We start from the raw sequence: 17,264 nt of genomic DNA on the forward strand, positions 1-17,264 counted from the left end.
TGTGATATCACCAGTAATTCCTGTGAAGTGTGATATCACCAGTAATTCCTGTGAAGTGTGATATCACCAGTAATTCCTGTGAAGTGTTATATCACCAGTAATTCCTGTGAAGTGTTATATCACCAGTAATTCCTGTGAAGTGTTAAATTAAAGTTTCTGCTGTATATACCTATCTATTTTCTTAAAATTTCAAGTTGATAAAAGTATAACAATGGACTTTTAGATTAACGATACCAACAAGTAAAAAAAAAATTGGCTGTAGATGCTGCCAGTCAGTTGCTTTTCCTCTAGTCAGAAGTTCAAATTTAGCAACAGTGACTGATAACCTTAGTAGAGTTTTTTTTCCATAACAAACACAGGATGGGCAGGTTTAGTGGCAATATTTTGAGTACTTGTACAAATGGAATAATCGAAAAGAGGAGCGATGAGAAACTGTAATTTTGATTAACCAATTTAATTATAATTTTGATTAAATCACACAGTTCTATTTGATATTCTTCATAAGTCTACTGAATGAACACAACTTTAAGTCTAGGTATTTTGGATAATAAAAACTTCTACAGATGTACAGACACTGCAACTTGATGGCAGACAAAAAGAACACTTGACCTAACCGACTACCAAGTACACTGAATAACAGTAAAGCGACTGATCAAGACAATTACAATATATATATATCAATACTTGGCATTGACAAACAACATTGCTTGTAAGCAGGTGAAGGTTCCAAGATAAAAACTTTTCCAGGCTATGGGATTTTTACCCATCTTTATGACTCCTTTTTCAAAATGTCCAACTTTTCCAGAATTTTCTCTAGTTTCTAGGTTTGGGGATAAGTTTTCTGTTTATGACACATTTACCTCGAAAGCAGAAACATCACCTGGTGATAAACTTGTAAAATGTATCAATAAAGAATTTGCAGTATTAATTTGGAAACTAACTGCGTATTTTATCATCAAAATAAGCTTCAGATTGAACATGAAGTTTTTACGAGAGCTTCAAATAGAATGATTAGAGACTCAATTAGATTTAATTTCAATAAATCAGTACAAACGAAACACCACTTATATCCTTTCCAATTTGATCCCATTTTCATATTTAACAGAAAGTTAACACGGGACTACCTATAAAATTAAGGTAAATAATTACATCTTAAATACCATTAATCTTCCTGGAAATCGGGTTATTTTCTAGACATTTTTAACCAGGATCAAAAATTAATTATTATATATATATATATATATATACAGTTATTTGCCAAGTTTAACTGTGTATGTCTATGGATATTCTTATTTTAACAGTTACCATATTCCAAAGTGTGCCTCGTTTTGAAATTCACTACAACAGGTAACCAAGTTTAATGATTACACAGGTTGTAAAATAGGCTTTGTTTCCTGGCTTGATGAAGTAAATCAAGTAGTAGTTAAGAATGTAAAAACAGGAGTTTGTTATACTGAAGAAACTACGTACTTTGAAAAATAAAACAGATTTGGTGTTTTGAAATAAAAATAATCTAATATAAAATAAATAAAATATCCCACCCATGTTCAGAAAAATATTCAATGCAGCTCTTTTTGTATGACTGAAAGCCTGGTAGTTCTTGTACCATCGATAAGTAATCTTTGCAACTACTCAAACATCGAAGAGTTAGTGGTTTAGGCCACACAATGTTGGTCACTTATGCTCAGAAAATTTACGATATTTTTTAAATCTGAACTGCTAAATATGGAAATAAAGTACTGTGCTCAGTTTCTTCCCTTGTTCTTCACACTGTGTATTTTACTTCCCTTGTTCTTCACACAGTGTATTTTACTTCCCTTAAATTATTCTTCACACAGTGGATTTCACTTCCCTTAAATTGTTCTTCACACTGTATTTCACTTCCCTTGTTCTTCACACAGTGTATTTTACTTTCCTTAAATTGTTCTTCACACAGTGGATTTCACTTCCCTTGTTCTTCACACAGTGTATTTTACTTCCCTTGTTCTTCACACAGTGGATTTCACTCCCATTTTTTCTCATAATGGGTTTCACTGAGTTGCAGTGTTTTTGACAAAACTGGCTGAAGATTAGACAAGCTAATATATAATATTTCACATTTTAACAACATCAATTCAATTTTGAATTTTTTACTAGAGAAACACTGTCCAATGAAATTATGCTCTGAAACTGAAGGAATTTACAACATTTTTTACAGGGAAAAGTTTTAAGTAAAACTTAAAACTCAAAGTATGTCTGAAAGTAGTTTTTACATTTATGGTGAAAAAAAGAACTAAAATTCATAAAGAAAAATCTTAGTGTGATCTTCCAAACAAGAGCTCACATTTTGAAAACAGGAATACATCCAAAATCTAGTATATCGTCTCATTTCCTAGGGTTCTAATAACCGAATTTGTGACGGTAGTTGGATTTGTGGCAGTTAATCACAGTTTTTTCAATTTCCCGTGTCAACTGCCAATTTTTTGTTAACTTATTAGATAAAAATCTAAGCCCATTCTACTATATATATACAGCCTAATCTATGTTTTTAAACATTTTTCTGACATCTATAAACGCATACGGTTAAACAATTCACCGGTTTATCAACTAGATTAAACCATGCATGTCAGAGTTTTTCAACAAGTAGGGTCAAACTTTCTGGAGAGGTATGGCAATACAATAAAACAGAAAACCAATCGCCACAGACTTTGAATTCAACCAGGTTTCAGTGATATTGTACAACCAAACGGTACACAAAATAAATAGGGTCATGATTTGTGAAATAAAGGCATCGTGACCAACTACATGGTAGATAAAAGAAGGTTGCCAATAGCAACCACATTCTAAACATTTTCTCATCCGTAAAGAAAATACATCTATTTTTCTTTCACACCAACCTTAAGTGTAACTGGGGGAGAAGCCCCCTTCGAACCTTATACATGCATCTACAATGCTAGTATAATAAAGTAGTAGTAGTAGAGCTAGTTGGCCATTATTTAACTTTGAACTTCGTATAACTATATAAAGTATAAGTGTGTAATTACTTTTAAATTTAAAAGATTAATGTCAGTTAAGAATTAGTGTGTTTTCAACCTTCCTAGGATCGGGTACGATGTAATAAATCATTTAAATCAAATTTTTAGTGTTAAAAATTGATGTAGTCAGATTTTTTAGTGTTAAATAATATATGTAATTAAATACGAAACCCATGAAATAAAAAATGAAGTCAGTCTTAACTAAATAAGCAAGTGAAGCTTATATTGCATAAGCTGGAATTAAGCCTAACGTAGAGGAACTAATACCGGTGATGGATAAAAAGGAAAGTAAAACCTACCCTCATTCTAACTTCATAATCTGTATATCGTTTACGTGCTACACCGTGTGTAATTGGATTGAGAACATCAATTTCTAGAAAATTTGCTGGAACTGCGTAAGCATCATCTAACGTTTGTTTCTTAGGTTGAAGGCGACGAGTCGCATCTTGTGGTGGTTTTTCTTCTGTTGCCATATTTGTTTAATATATATTAAGTTGTATATATATATAGGAAGAAATTGTGTGATCTTGACTAATTGAGTGCGACTCGTGGCGGTTTTTCTTCTGTTGCCATATTTGTTTAATATATACAAAATTGCAAATATATAAATTTCAGTTTGTCACCTAGCAATTTTATATATATAAAGAAATTGTGTGATTTTGGATATAACTAGCTATAATTTTGGTGCAAAAAACAATACAAGTAGAGGCAATGGTATATTTATACAAATAAATTGCTTTTATTTTAAATACAAGGTATTTTCAAAGTGCATTTAAAAGCTTATTATTTACCTTCTGTTACTCATATTTTCTCCATTACATAAAATTGACTTATGGGTACTGGAGATAAAGTAAATAATGTCTTATTATTTTTATTGTTTATTCTCCAAGTTTTAAATAGATAGCTATGTCTTTACTTATTAACAAAGAAATTGATATATATATATATACATATCTAAAGGTAAAATTCATTCGAATAAATAAACGCGTAACTTATACCAAACTTAACAAAATGAATTTATTACGCGACGTTTCGGCCTTGGGTTCTCTTCAGGCCGAAACGTCGCAAAATAAATTCACTTTATATTGGTGTATAAAGCGTTTTCATTCAATTAATTAAGAAGTCAACTTGTTTATTTTTTAAATATATTGGGGGATCTTAGAAAAATGGAGAAAATTTATTCTACATTCTGTCGTTTCAAGTACTGTTACTAATTTTTCAACCTTTTAAAAACGAAAATTATATTAAATAAACCGAGCTAACTTAAGTAAAATTATAATCCAGTTATGTTGGAAATATCATCCCAATTATGGATTACCAACTGCGACTAACTGCTCTTAAACAGTAAACGTTTAACCATATCAGGAAGAAGGTAATTGAATACAATTTCGACACTGTTAGTGCACTTTTTAGGTGGTAAGAAAAGTCTAGACATAATCACACACTTAGACGTTAGAACACAGTTTATCAAGTGCTAACATCTGTTTTAATGAAGAAACAAGAGAGCCTCATAAAATATTATAATTCCCTATTATACTATAGTAGTCTCCCTGGTGAGAACAGCAGTAAGTATACTGACTTCCAAATCTAACAACTGGGATTCGATTACCCAAAAGTCCAATGTGGCTTAGCTCAATTTGTTATTTTTTACTGATTTCGCGCAAAACTACACGAGGGCCATCTGCGCTAGCCGTCCCTAATTTAGCAGTGTAAGACTAGAGGGAAGGCAGCTAGTCTTGGGCTACTCTTTTATTAACGAATAGTGGGATTGACCGTCACTTATAACGCCCCCACGCCTGAAAGTGCGAGCATGTTTGGTGTGATGGGGATTCGAACCCGCGACCCACAGATTGCGAGTCGAGCTTCCTAACCACCTGGTCATGCCAGGCCACGGCTTTGCTCAAAATCAAACAAACAATACTATAATTTGTAAGTGATATGAAAATAAAGTCCATACACTTTACAAACGTTATTTGATTTTAAACGATATGTATTTACGTAAGTAATACTTGGGATTTTTGTGTCTTTACACTTTAGTATGAATTATATTATATCTTAGAAACTGTAAACTATTTCTCTATCTGTGTTATGATGTAAACATCTATCTTTTTAGCCGCGGCAAAATGGCTCTGAGTTTGTTTTTTCGAGTAACAACTTTTAGCTCATACCTCCATCTATTGACCGATTTGAGATATAATTACAGCCGCGGCTATTAAGAATTCCTTCTTGCTTCTCAGAACTCTGGCATATTCAATCACCCCCGAAACAAATAAAATAAGTGAAAAAACTCAGTATTTTAGGCTTAAGTATTATAGTGTATTATTGAAACAAATTTCAATTGCATATCCTGTTTTTTGGAAATATACGTTTCATGTAACGCGACTGAGATGACTGCCTCGTATTTGGATTAAAACTTATTCGACAGATGGCGCACAAATAGCTTGGTAAAGCTAAACAACATACTACAATTATCAGTAAAAAGTGTAATTTAACATGCTTGAGTAATTTCTGAACTCTTGTACAAAACATTTTCATAATTTAAATTTATAAACAGAAAGCTAATTTTTCAAAATAAACAGTGGTTTCGTTAGTGAGGTTTCTAATGACTACTTGTAAAATGACAAATAACGGTGATTTTAGCGTTATAACATAATAATAATTTCGATGACGAGGAACTCACTTTGAGACTAATAATGGTTAGAGACGGCTTGAATGGGTAATGAAGAAAAACTTTAATATAAGTTTAACACAACAGCAAATGTACAAGGTTTTGTCATCATCAGGTGTATTATGTGATGATGACAAAACCTTGTCGAAACGTTGTACATTTGTTGTTATGTTAAACTTATATTAAAGTTTTTCTTCATTACCCATTCAAGCCGTCTCTAACCATTATAATAATAATTTGTTTGTTTTGTTGAATTTCTCACAAAGCCATTCGAGGTCTATCTGCGCTCGTCGTCCCAAATTTGGAAGTGATAAAGTAGAGGAAAAGCACCATTCACAATCAATTCTTGAGCTATTCTTTTACCAACGAATAGTGGGATTGGTCGTCACATTATAACAATGCCTTTTAATCTTTATAAATAGGAACTTTAAAAAAAGTACATTTAATTAGCTGTACTCACTACCAGGTTGATTTTTAGTTTTGACCCAAGTAGTTATTGCTGTGGTCGAAAGATAATATTAATTAATAACACCTAGTGGATTTCTTTCAAACTATCGTGATAAAACATTTTATTTGTAACTCTACAAATAGAATATTATTACTATCCCAAACAGTTTTTAAAGTTTTTCTTTTATTTGACCTTAAGATGCTAATGTTTCAACTACCTTATCACATCCGGATGTAAAAATTACTTTTTGTTTCTGTGGTGTTGATTTACAATAGGTAAGTGTCCTCTAGGGACTCGAATTCGAGTCTTAAGAAAAGAAAAAAAAAAGTGGAATTGTAACCTACTACATGTACATATAACATAACATGGAAACTTCAGTTATATCTTTAGCGCAAAACCACATTAGGCTATCTGCTGTGACCATTGCGGGATCGAACTCCGGATTTTAGCATAGTAAATCCGTATAGTTACAACTGACTCATTAGATGGATACTTTTTTGATAGATAGATAATAAAATATATTTTTCACAGTATGATATTTAAGCCTTGTTTTACTAATATCCCAATACTTTAATTTACTTTTTAAATTATAGCTTGTCGTAAACTTTTATCTTTATATGACTTGAATATGTGTTTGAATATAATATCGAGTCCCTGAGAAAGCTGTAAAGCGAAACGTTTGACATTATAATCTTTATTACTAAAAACTTAAGAAAACTGTATTTAATTAATTCTACTGATTGCCAGGTTGATTTTTTGTTTCGCCCTAAGTACACAGTTTGCTCTGATCAGAAGTTAGTATTAATTATTAGGCTATTTATTCCAAAGAAATGGGTCGGTTATGCTGCAGAAATATTAAATATTTTGAATACTAATAAATAGCACTTGTATGCTAATTGTTTAGTGTTTTTAACGATTAAATAAAATTTAAATATTTGAAGCATTCCAGTTAAATAGTGAGAAACAGAAAATTAAGTACAAGTTTTACAAACATGTGGATATATATGTGTTCCCAAAATCCTCACTCCACGTGCAGACATACTTCTCCACATATACCTCTATCTCTCTCTTAGCAAGCCCTCACTCCATTTTACCTTATATGGAAGTCTCGGCTTCTGACGTCAAATGACGTCATAAAACAGTCAGATTCGACATACCAGCAAGAGACCACGGATCTTTAGTGTGCCAATTCTGACACTTGACGAATTCGTATTTTCTGTGAATATACAGCCCACATGATGTTTCTTTAAGGACATAAGAGGCCAGAATCTTAAAAAACGATTCTTAATATTCCAAAAAGAGCGACCGGAAGTAAGCGGCAGCCTAGAAGAAGTAGTGAGTCAGTCAGGGATACAGAAATTGTTTTTATTTCGAGAAAGCTTCTCTGGCCATGTATAGAAGAAAATATTTGTAAATTATATGAACGGAAACACGGCTACATAGTTTTGGAACATTATAAATTCCATTAAATGATGAAAAGCAATAAACAAAATATAATGATATTCATTAGATATTTATTAGTTTTTTTTGTTGTAAAAGTTGAAAGTACTTTAATGTTAGTCTTGATAAAGTTATTTTGTAAAATGTTGCCTTTAGTAATGATTACCCATGATACATTCATAAGATATGAATGAGCCTTTAGTTACTATTTGTGAAATGCAACACGTTGTTCCTAAACTCACCGTATATGACAGAAACAAATTTCGTATAAAGAATCCTGTAAATAATGCGCTCAATAAATTTCGAACTTCGTGCTCTGAAAAATACATTTTCATTTCTTAAAAGTTTTACTTTGATTTTTCTGAAAAACGTGTTTGTTTGTTTTTGTTTTAAGGTGTCCAGTCAGGTTTCTTGATTTGCACTGTAAACCAAAACTTTTCGCTCTTTATTTTTTGACAAGAATGTTGTTGAGACACTGGAAGCCTAAGACATGTTAAGCCTAAAAGTGTAACGAGTTAAGCCTAAAAGAGTTATTAAAATATAGTAGTGCCAAGCAGTTTTTACAGTTAGATGTACAGAAAAGACTTTATAGAAACAGTAAATTTTAGCTGTATCAGATTAAAAGGCGTTCGGATAACATAATACAACGTGTTCTCAAACTGAACTGTAAAGGAAACAGTATACGTGTTTTGGAAAATAAAGATTGTAGTGGTAAGATTGGCAACTATTTGTAATTTTAAGTATCTTCATAAATACAATGCTGTCGTTGTCAGCCAGTCATTTGATCCTCGTTTCACTAATATGACCTGAAATACTATTCCCAACTGTATATATAGCACAACGTGAACTACCCATGCACGTTAAAGTATATACAATTAAAATAGAGTCGTAGTTCACAAGTGATTACAGAGCATAGGCGTACGAGATGGGGGTGGGGTGGTGGAATCCCCCCCCCCCTAGCTTGCAATACACACGGCCAATCGGGCAAATTTTTAGTTTTTATTTGGGCAAAGCTAGAAGTAGAAAATATGGTGATTTTTGTCTTCGTTCGGGAAAAGTAGTTGCAGAAGTTTCGACAGTGCGAGGAAGTTCTTAATTTATGTTTGGGCTAAATTAAAAACTTCAAATATATACTCCTCCGTATGGGTTACTTGTTTCTTAAACTTTAGCTTTCTTACTCGTGGCTTACAGCCCGTCCCCCCCCCCCTCTGAAAAATCTCCCGCACACCTACGTTGCAGAGAACGTTAGGTGATCATGGCAATCCTAATCCTAACTAAATGTGGTACTATGAATACTTTCAATATATGTTAATAATGTAAAAATCTGAGAAAGTTAAGAACTATATGGTGATATTTATTTCTCATATATCACTAAAACTAAGTTTTCCAGAAAAACAGCACATCCTCAGAAGCAACCAGATAGCCAGAGCACGTGCTCTTTCAACCTCATTACGTGCGTATGAAGGCACGTGAGATCCCTAATACTATTCGTCAATATGCACGCTCAGTCTACTTAACATAAATAAAACATGTGAAATTAATTGCTGTCGGTGCATAAATATCTACTCGCTAATTATGCTTTTATAAAATGTCATGATACTGTAGTGTGATGTGAGTCTGATCGATGGGATTTCGAAAAGTTCCGTTTTTTTTTGTTGTTGTTTTTTTCAAACGCGACAAAAAATAAAATAATTTTTCTGTAATTTTTAAATTCTCTCAGAAACGACAATTCGGGTACAACCATCCGTCATTTTTTTTAAAATGTTGGCCACAGGGAAGGTTTGTTCGTTTGTTTGTAGTTAAGCACAAAGCTACACAATAGGCTATCTGTGCTCTGCCCACCACGAGTATCGAAACCCGGTTTCTAGCGTTGTAAGTCTACAGACATGCCACTGGGGAGCGCCACAGGGTAGGAAACCAATCAGCAGTACTCACCGTCACAAGATCTTTCTCTGGCTCTTTGAACTGCATAACTAACGGAATTAATTGTCATGTTTTTAACGTCATCACCTCTCGAACCCTGGACTATTCGATATACAGCTAGACGCGGTAATTCTAAGGCCATGCCCGAAATTACAGAGAAAATAAAATGTGTTTGTAAAACAATTTGTTTTAATCAGCGACTTAAATATGATATTTTTTTTCTGTTGTTCATAAAATAATTGTACCTCAACTCGTGACTGAAATAATGATAATAATGCTGAAAATAATAATGTTTTAAATATTTATTTTAATAAAGATTATTCCAATCTGTCCTTTCTCGTCTCATTTGAACAAGCATTATAATTTATAGAGTAATAAACAATAGTGGGGTAAAAAAAAATAATCGTTTACTTGGTCGTTTTGCGCCTTATTCAAGTAAAATAATAATAAATAAATAGCTGAGATACATCCAAGCGAATATTTCCTCTTTGTTGATGTTTCAGAAGGTCATGTTTGTTACAGGTTTTATAGTTCGTATAACGTCCGCCAGAGGTCTATACGGCGTTACGAAAAGGTCGTCGAACTAAAGAAAAGACTTTCTTGGTTCACCCAGGAAGGGGGTGGATGTGAAATAATTATGTCCAGAATATTTTGCCAGATTTGGAAATTATCTTTAAATATGACGTCAAGTGTCCAGATATTCAGAACGAATTCTATACGTGTGATGTACGTCATGTTAATAATGATGAGTTAGTATTATTATTATTTGTTTTTAAGCCTTTTAAGGACGTCAAAAATATCATGATCAGCGTGAAGAGAAGAGTGACGTATTCTGGAATATTAAATAACGTCAATAATTTAAATTTTTTCGTTCATAAAAGGAATTTCTAGAGCACCAACTCTTCTACTTTTCACCCATCTAGCTACTTACCCAAAATTACTTTCATCCATCTAGCTACTTACCCAAAATTACTTTCACCCATCCAGCTACTTACCCAAAATTACTTTCATCCATCTAGCTACGTACCCAAAATTACTTTCATCCATCTAGCTACTTACCCAAAATTACTTTCATCCATCTAGCTACTTACCCAAAATTACTTTCATCCATCTAGCTACTTACCCAAAATTACTTTCATCCATCTAGCTACTTACCCAAAATTACTTTCACCCATCTAGCTACTTACCCAAAATTACTTTCACCCATCTAGCTACTTACCCAAAATTACTTATCCTAGTTAAAAACGCATCTGTTCAATCAACACATCTACCTATCCACAAAGTTTCCAACCTATCTACCTAGTCACCAGCTCATCTTTTCCTCAACCTAGCATTCAACAGACCTCTTCTTCCATCTAGTTACCAACCCATCCTTCCATCACCTAGTTACAAGAACATCACTCTGTCCACCTAGCAAACAACATATCTCTTCAACCACCTAATTAGCAACCAATTTCTTCCTACACCCAGTTACCAAATCCTTTCCTTATCAGCCACTCATCCCACAAACCATCTCGACATCTCTCCAATCACTGGCTATCAACATACTTAACCATCCACCTAGTAACCAATCTATCTCTCCTTAGTCACCAACCCATCTGGTCGTACATGGCCAGGTGATTAGGACACTGGACTCGCAAGCTGCGGATCGCGGGATCGAGTTCCGTCATCGATCATGCTCGCCCTTTCAGCCGTGGGGGGCGTTATGATGTCACAGTCAGTCTCACATTTCTTTGGTAAAAGAGTAGCCCACGAACTAGCGATGGGTGGTGTTGACTAGTCTAACAGTTCTAAATTAGGGACAGTTAGCGATGGCAACCCTCGAGTAGCTTTGTTGAAATTCAAAAACAGAGTATCACCTTCTACACTGTGAGAAGGCGCATCAAGATTAGTGCCACTACATTGTTAAACTCTACTTAAAGATCACCTGATACACTGTAACAATGAACACCACTAAATTGTTAAACTATACTCAAAGATCACCTGATACACTGTCACAATGAACACAACCCCATTGTTAAAATGTACACAGAGATCACCTGGTAAACTGTAACAATGAACACCACTATATTGTTAAAATTTACACAGAGATCACCTGGTACACTGTAACAATGAACACCACTATATTGTTAAACTCTTGTTACAGTGTATCAGGTGATCTTTGAGTATGAACACCTCAACATTGTTAAAATGTACACAGAGATCACCTGGTACACTGTAACAATGAACACCACTAAATTGTTAAACTGTACTCAAAGATTACCTGATACACTGCAACAATGAACACCTCAACATTGTTAAACTGTGCTCAAAGATCACCTGATACACTGCAACAATGAACACCTCAACATTGTTAAGCTGTACTCAAAGATCACCTGATACACTGCAACAATGAACACCTCAACATTGTTAAACTGTACTCAAAGATCACCTGATACACTGTAACAGTGCACCAATACATTGTTTTGATATAACCAAGGATCACCTACAATATTATAACAATGCTCACAAAAATTAGTACTGCTACATTGTTAAACCACACCCGCAGGAAACAATACTGCATTGATAATATATCCAGTACGAACACATTGTTGAAGAGTTGACTACAAATCGTACCTGATACTATTTCATGCTTAACCAGAGCCAGTATGCAATCGAACTCAAACGTGGATATATAACTTCCAATCACACACGTGTGTGTGTGTGTGTGTGTGTGAGTGAAAGAGGGGGGGGGCAAATGAAACTGAGAACATGATCTCGGTGTCCTCATAGCTATTTACAGCCATGTTTGATTTTTGTAAACTTTACAGCATAAAAAACAAAACAAAAAGAATACGTAAGACAGCTAACTCTTGATCTTTTAACACTGAGAGACTACAGCGCTACCTACCGGGCCATTATTAACATTCATGGAAATTTAATATATTTTTGATTAATAATTTAACAGTGATTTGGGGTATAGCATTAGAAGCTCATTATTTAATATACATTTGTCATAACCGAATCCTTAATATAACATAATATAATGGTAACATTTATTACTCTCTCTCTCTCTACTTTAGTTTCTGCAATATTTCATAGTTTTGGGTTATACTTAACCTTTTGAACTTGCTGCATCGAAACTTATTCGTTATCACTGGAATGCTGAATTTAGTAGTTTAATCGAATCACTGAGTTATGACGTCACACATATACACACGAGGGAAACGTCGAAAACTGAGGATTCGGCAACCGATCGATTATATTTGCCTGGAAGTCTATGATGACTCAGAACGTGCAAACGATCACGCGCAACAGCTGTCATTTCTGGAACCTCGATACCAGAAGCACGTTCTTACGAATCTCACCTGTTTATCTGTAAGAAAAAAACAATAATATTTCGTTTTATGAAAACACATTCAGGTTTTCAGTTACAGTGTAAATAATGTTCAAGTCGTGTTACGTAAGATCAAAGATGTAAAAGCGCATACGTGTTCTGAAAACTTAAATAAAAAAGGCGGGGCTTAACTTTAAACAAACGCCAGAAGTGAGCTTTATGCCTTAAACAAATAACTGTAGTGTTTGCATTCTGGCGGCCGTGGCTTGAATTTTGTCACCATGATGAACGATCACAGTGCAAAGATTAGAGGCTAATTGAAGAATTCCGTTTCAACGCGTTCTCCAGTGGCTCAGCGGTAAGTCCGAAAGGCTTATAACGCTAAAAACCGGGTTTCAATACCCGCGGCGGGCATAGCACACACAGCCCATTGTGTAGCTTTGTGTTTAACGAAGCACAAACAAGCTGTTTTAAGCGCTCCCTCTGGTGGACACCGCAATTTCAACTTTCTTTGTACGATTGAAGTCGAGACATTTCTACCCTGAAATCAACTTAGGGTTAATGTTTTCACGGATTTTTTTTTTTTGTCTGTCATTCTGCGAACAAAAACATCAAACACGAAGCTGCGCACTCTGATAAACTAGGATTTAACGTAGAAGCTTATCCTAACTGTTTGTATACGGTTTTCTGTTTTACCTCTACCTGGCAGTCATACTCCAGCCTAGCGTTCTTCAGGTGGTCGTGGTTAGGGTTCGCGAAACGTCATGTAAACGTTTTACGAGACCAGCTTTAAAAGTTTAAAACTCCACACGTACAATATTACATTTACATGGGCGCTTTGTTGGTGTGGGCGAGAGTCGAGAGGCTAGCTTGTTTTAATCGCAAAAGCTACACAGTGGGCTACTTGCGCTCTGTCCACCGCGAGGAATTGAACTCCGGATGTCTGCATTATAAGTGCGTAAAATTCACAAGACACATTACACCTTAACCAACTTTTGTTTGTTTATCAGTACAGTAAATCCGTTGTTTTACTTTTCAGCTGAATGGCTCAGTGGGTTAACGTACCGATCTTTGGAACCGGGTTTCTGTGGTTCGCGTGCCCTTACCATCTGCCAAAAATATCACACTCTGCACTTTAGATCCCTGAATGCGTTGAGAGAGACGTTAAAATTCTACTATTTGATTAGAGTAGCCCACGTGTTGACGGTGGGTGGTGTTGACTAGCTGCCTTCTCTCTCTAGTCCATCATTAGAGTAATCCACGTGTTGGCGGTGGGTGATGTTGACTAGCTGCTTTCTCTCTAGTCTAGTCATCATTAGAGTAGCCCACGTGTTGGCGGTGGGTGATGTTGACTAGCTGCCTTCTCTCTAGTCCATCATTAGAGTAGCCCACGTGTTGGCGGTGGGTTATGTTGACTAGCTGCCTTCTCTCTCTAGTCCATCATTAGAGTAGCCCACGTGTTGGCGATGGGTGATGTTGACTAGCTGCCTTCTCTCTAGTCCATCATTAGAGTAACCCACGTGTTGGCGGTGGGTGATGTTGACTAGCTGCCTTCTCTCTAGTCCATCATTAGAGTAACCCACGTGTTGGCGGTGGGTGATGTTGACTAGCTGCCTTCTCTCTAGTCCATCATTAGAGTGCATTGTTAGTCCTTCAGCTGCTTTGTACGAAATTCAATTAACACCAACAATAAAAACTTTCACACTTTTCATAAAAAACGCTTAGGAATGGATTTCAAGATTCGGGTTGTCCAGAACGTTTAGAAACTAATAGTTACTAGTTGGTAACGACATTTTCGGCCGTAATTCCAATAATATCTCACCAGGTTCGACCAGCTTAAGAGATTTAGGTTAGTCCTAAATACAGTACAAAACAATATTTGTAATGAAAGTATGATAATAAGGATAAAATTAGGAAAGTAATAGAACAAGATATATATTACACGCTAGCTGGGGTACAGGTCCCCTGGACTGAAGTTATGTAAATTCAAGATTAATGAAAGATTATGTAAGGACATGAAAAGTCGCTTCCCTTATATGTAATTGTAAAAAACACAAAAACGCCCTATAAACTGCAAAACGCAAAATACGAAACTAAAAATTTGTTTGTAGCTCCCCATGGACCCAATGAACCTCCCTATCAAATGTGGCGAAGATTCATCCACAGGACGTGAGGTAGTGGTAAAAACGAAAAACGCACATAAAAACCGCAAAATGCAAAACTGAAAATTTGCATGTTCCTCCACACGGACCTAATGTTTGGTGAAGATCCTTCCACACCCTGCGAAGTAGTTACATGGACATACAACAGACATTAGTATTATATTAATATAGATTCCAACCAATATTGTTAATGAATGTAACTACAACGAAAGAGTGGACAATTTGTATGGACATTATTGATGTCGAGGACGTGTAGAAACGGCCATGTAGGAATTCTGACAACATTTAAGAATGGCTGTTGGGGATTAAGATTATCACAACTTGTGAATAGAGCAGCACATTGTCTGGTCATTAGACTTACTAGAGGTTATCACAACTTGTGAATAGAGCAGCACATTGTCTGGTCATTAGGCTTACCAGAGGTTGTCACAACTTGTGAATTGACCAGCACATTGTCTGGTCATTAGACTTACTAGAGGTTATCACAACTTGTGAATAGAGCAGCACATTGTCTCGTCATTAGACTTACTAGAGGTTAGCACAACTTGTGAATGGAGCAGCACATTGTCTGGTCATTAGACTTACCAGAGGTTATCACAACTTATGAATGGATCAGCACATTGTCTGGTCATTAGGCTTACCAGAGGTTATCACAACTTGTGAATAGAGCAGCACATTGTCTGGTCATTAGACATACTAGAGGTTATCACAACTTGTGAATAGAGCAGCACATTGTCTCGTCGTTAGGCTTACCAGAGGTTGTCACAACTTGTGAATGGAGCAGCACATTGTCTCGTCATTAGGCTTACCAGAGTTTATCACAACTTGTGAATAGAGCAGCTCATTGTCTTGTCATTAGGCTTACCATAGGTTATCACAACTTGTGAATAGAGCAGCACATTGTCTCGTCATTAGACTTACCAGAGGTTATCACAACTTGTGAATAGAGCAGCACATTGTCTCGTCATTAGGCTTGTGAGTTGTTCTCAATGCTTTCAGACTTCAGTAAGCCTTGCTTTTCTTAGCATGCTGTTCAGAATCACCCTCCCCCCTATCCTGTTGGATAACCTAGTAACAAATGTAATATGATCACGTGTGTTATAAGAAAAAAGAGTAAACCGGGTATGACTCTGTGATTAGCGTGCCAAGAATATGAATCCCGTTGCGGTATCACACTATACACTTTGGGGCCGTGGGTGCGTTATAAGAGTGATGGTCAAATCCTATTATTATTTCAGAGAAGTGAGACACGAGAGTTGGCGGTGGGTGTTATTGACTATCTACCTTCCCTCTAGTCTATCAGTTCAAAATGAGAGAGAGCTAAATGCAAATAGCCCTTTGTGTGGTTTTGCGCGAAGTAATAAAAAATAAACAAAATAAGAATGCTTAAATCATAATGAATATTATATACAAAATAAATTGATACCGTAGACAAACATACTAGTTACAAACACTTTAAGTAATGTTTAGGGCCCTTCAGTAGTCAGAAATAAAGAGGCGAGTTGAAAACAAAGCGATTAACCATTTAAAAACATTGTTGAATTTCGCGCAAAGTTACACGAGGACTATCTGCGTTAGTCGTCTCTAATCATAAAGTGTTAGATTAGTGGGAAGGCAGCTAGTCGTCGCCATCCACCGCCAACTATTGTTTAACAAATAGAAAGGGATTTGACCGTAACTCTTATAACGCACCCACGGCAATAAACTGCGGAGTGCGACTATTTTCTTGCAATAACGGGACGCGAACCACGGAACATCAGATATATAGTCCGGCACGTTTACCACTAGGGGCTCGGCCCTAAAAATACGAGATTCCATATTTGGAACATGTGTATTTAATGTATATGTTTATTTATTTATTTAGAGAATTTGTTATTTCCAATTTGAGCAGCATCATATTGGCCAAACTGCCTGGCCAAAGACCTTAAAGATTCAAACTTAGCCATCCTTAATTTAGGAATGCTTAGAAAGGCAATCAGCCAGTAGCGACCGCTGCCTACACATATACTACTATTAACCGCATAACAAGATTAACTATGATACGGTATGCTCAAACCTTGGGCCTTCTGATCCACATCCCGTAGATAGGTTAGATGCGCGAAAAGGCTTTCTTCATAATGTGGTAAGTCTTAGAAATTGATTGGCTATATTTCTTCTTAACTGGTATTTATGAGTACTGTTTCTACTGATATTCTTCACCACTTAATTTCAAACGTACCGTATTTTTCGGAATATAAGACGCACCCTTATTTTGAAGACAGAGTTTTGGGGAAAAAAGCTACAGTCGCATTTG

General features: G+C 35.5%; 1 protein-coding gene across 1 annotated transcript in view; it reads right to left on the reverse strand.

The window, feature by feature from the left end:
* LOC106467067 (sorting nexin-3-like) overlaps positions 1-3,604 on the reverse strand; it is an 8,123-nt gene extending 4,519 nt beyond the window's left edge. Inside the window, exon 1 of the mRNA XM_013927382.2 lies at positions 3,314-3,604. Coding sequence (XP_013782836.1) covers positions 3,314-3,487 — 174 coding nt within the window. The 5' untranslated portion in view covers positions 3,488-3,604. The remainder of the gene's footprint in view (positions 1-3,313) is intronic.
* Between the last annotated feature and the right edge of the window lie 13,660 nt (positions 3,605-17,264).

Source organism: Limulus polyphemus, unplaced genomic scaffold, assembly GCF_000517525.1.
Source record: "Limulus polyphemus unplaced genomic scaffold, Limulus_polyphemus-2.1.2 Scaffold2475, whole genome shotgun sequence".
Classification (NCBI taxonomy): domain Eukaryota; kingdom Metazoa; phylum Arthropoda; class Merostomata; order Xiphosura; family Limulidae; genus Limulus; species Limulus polyphemus.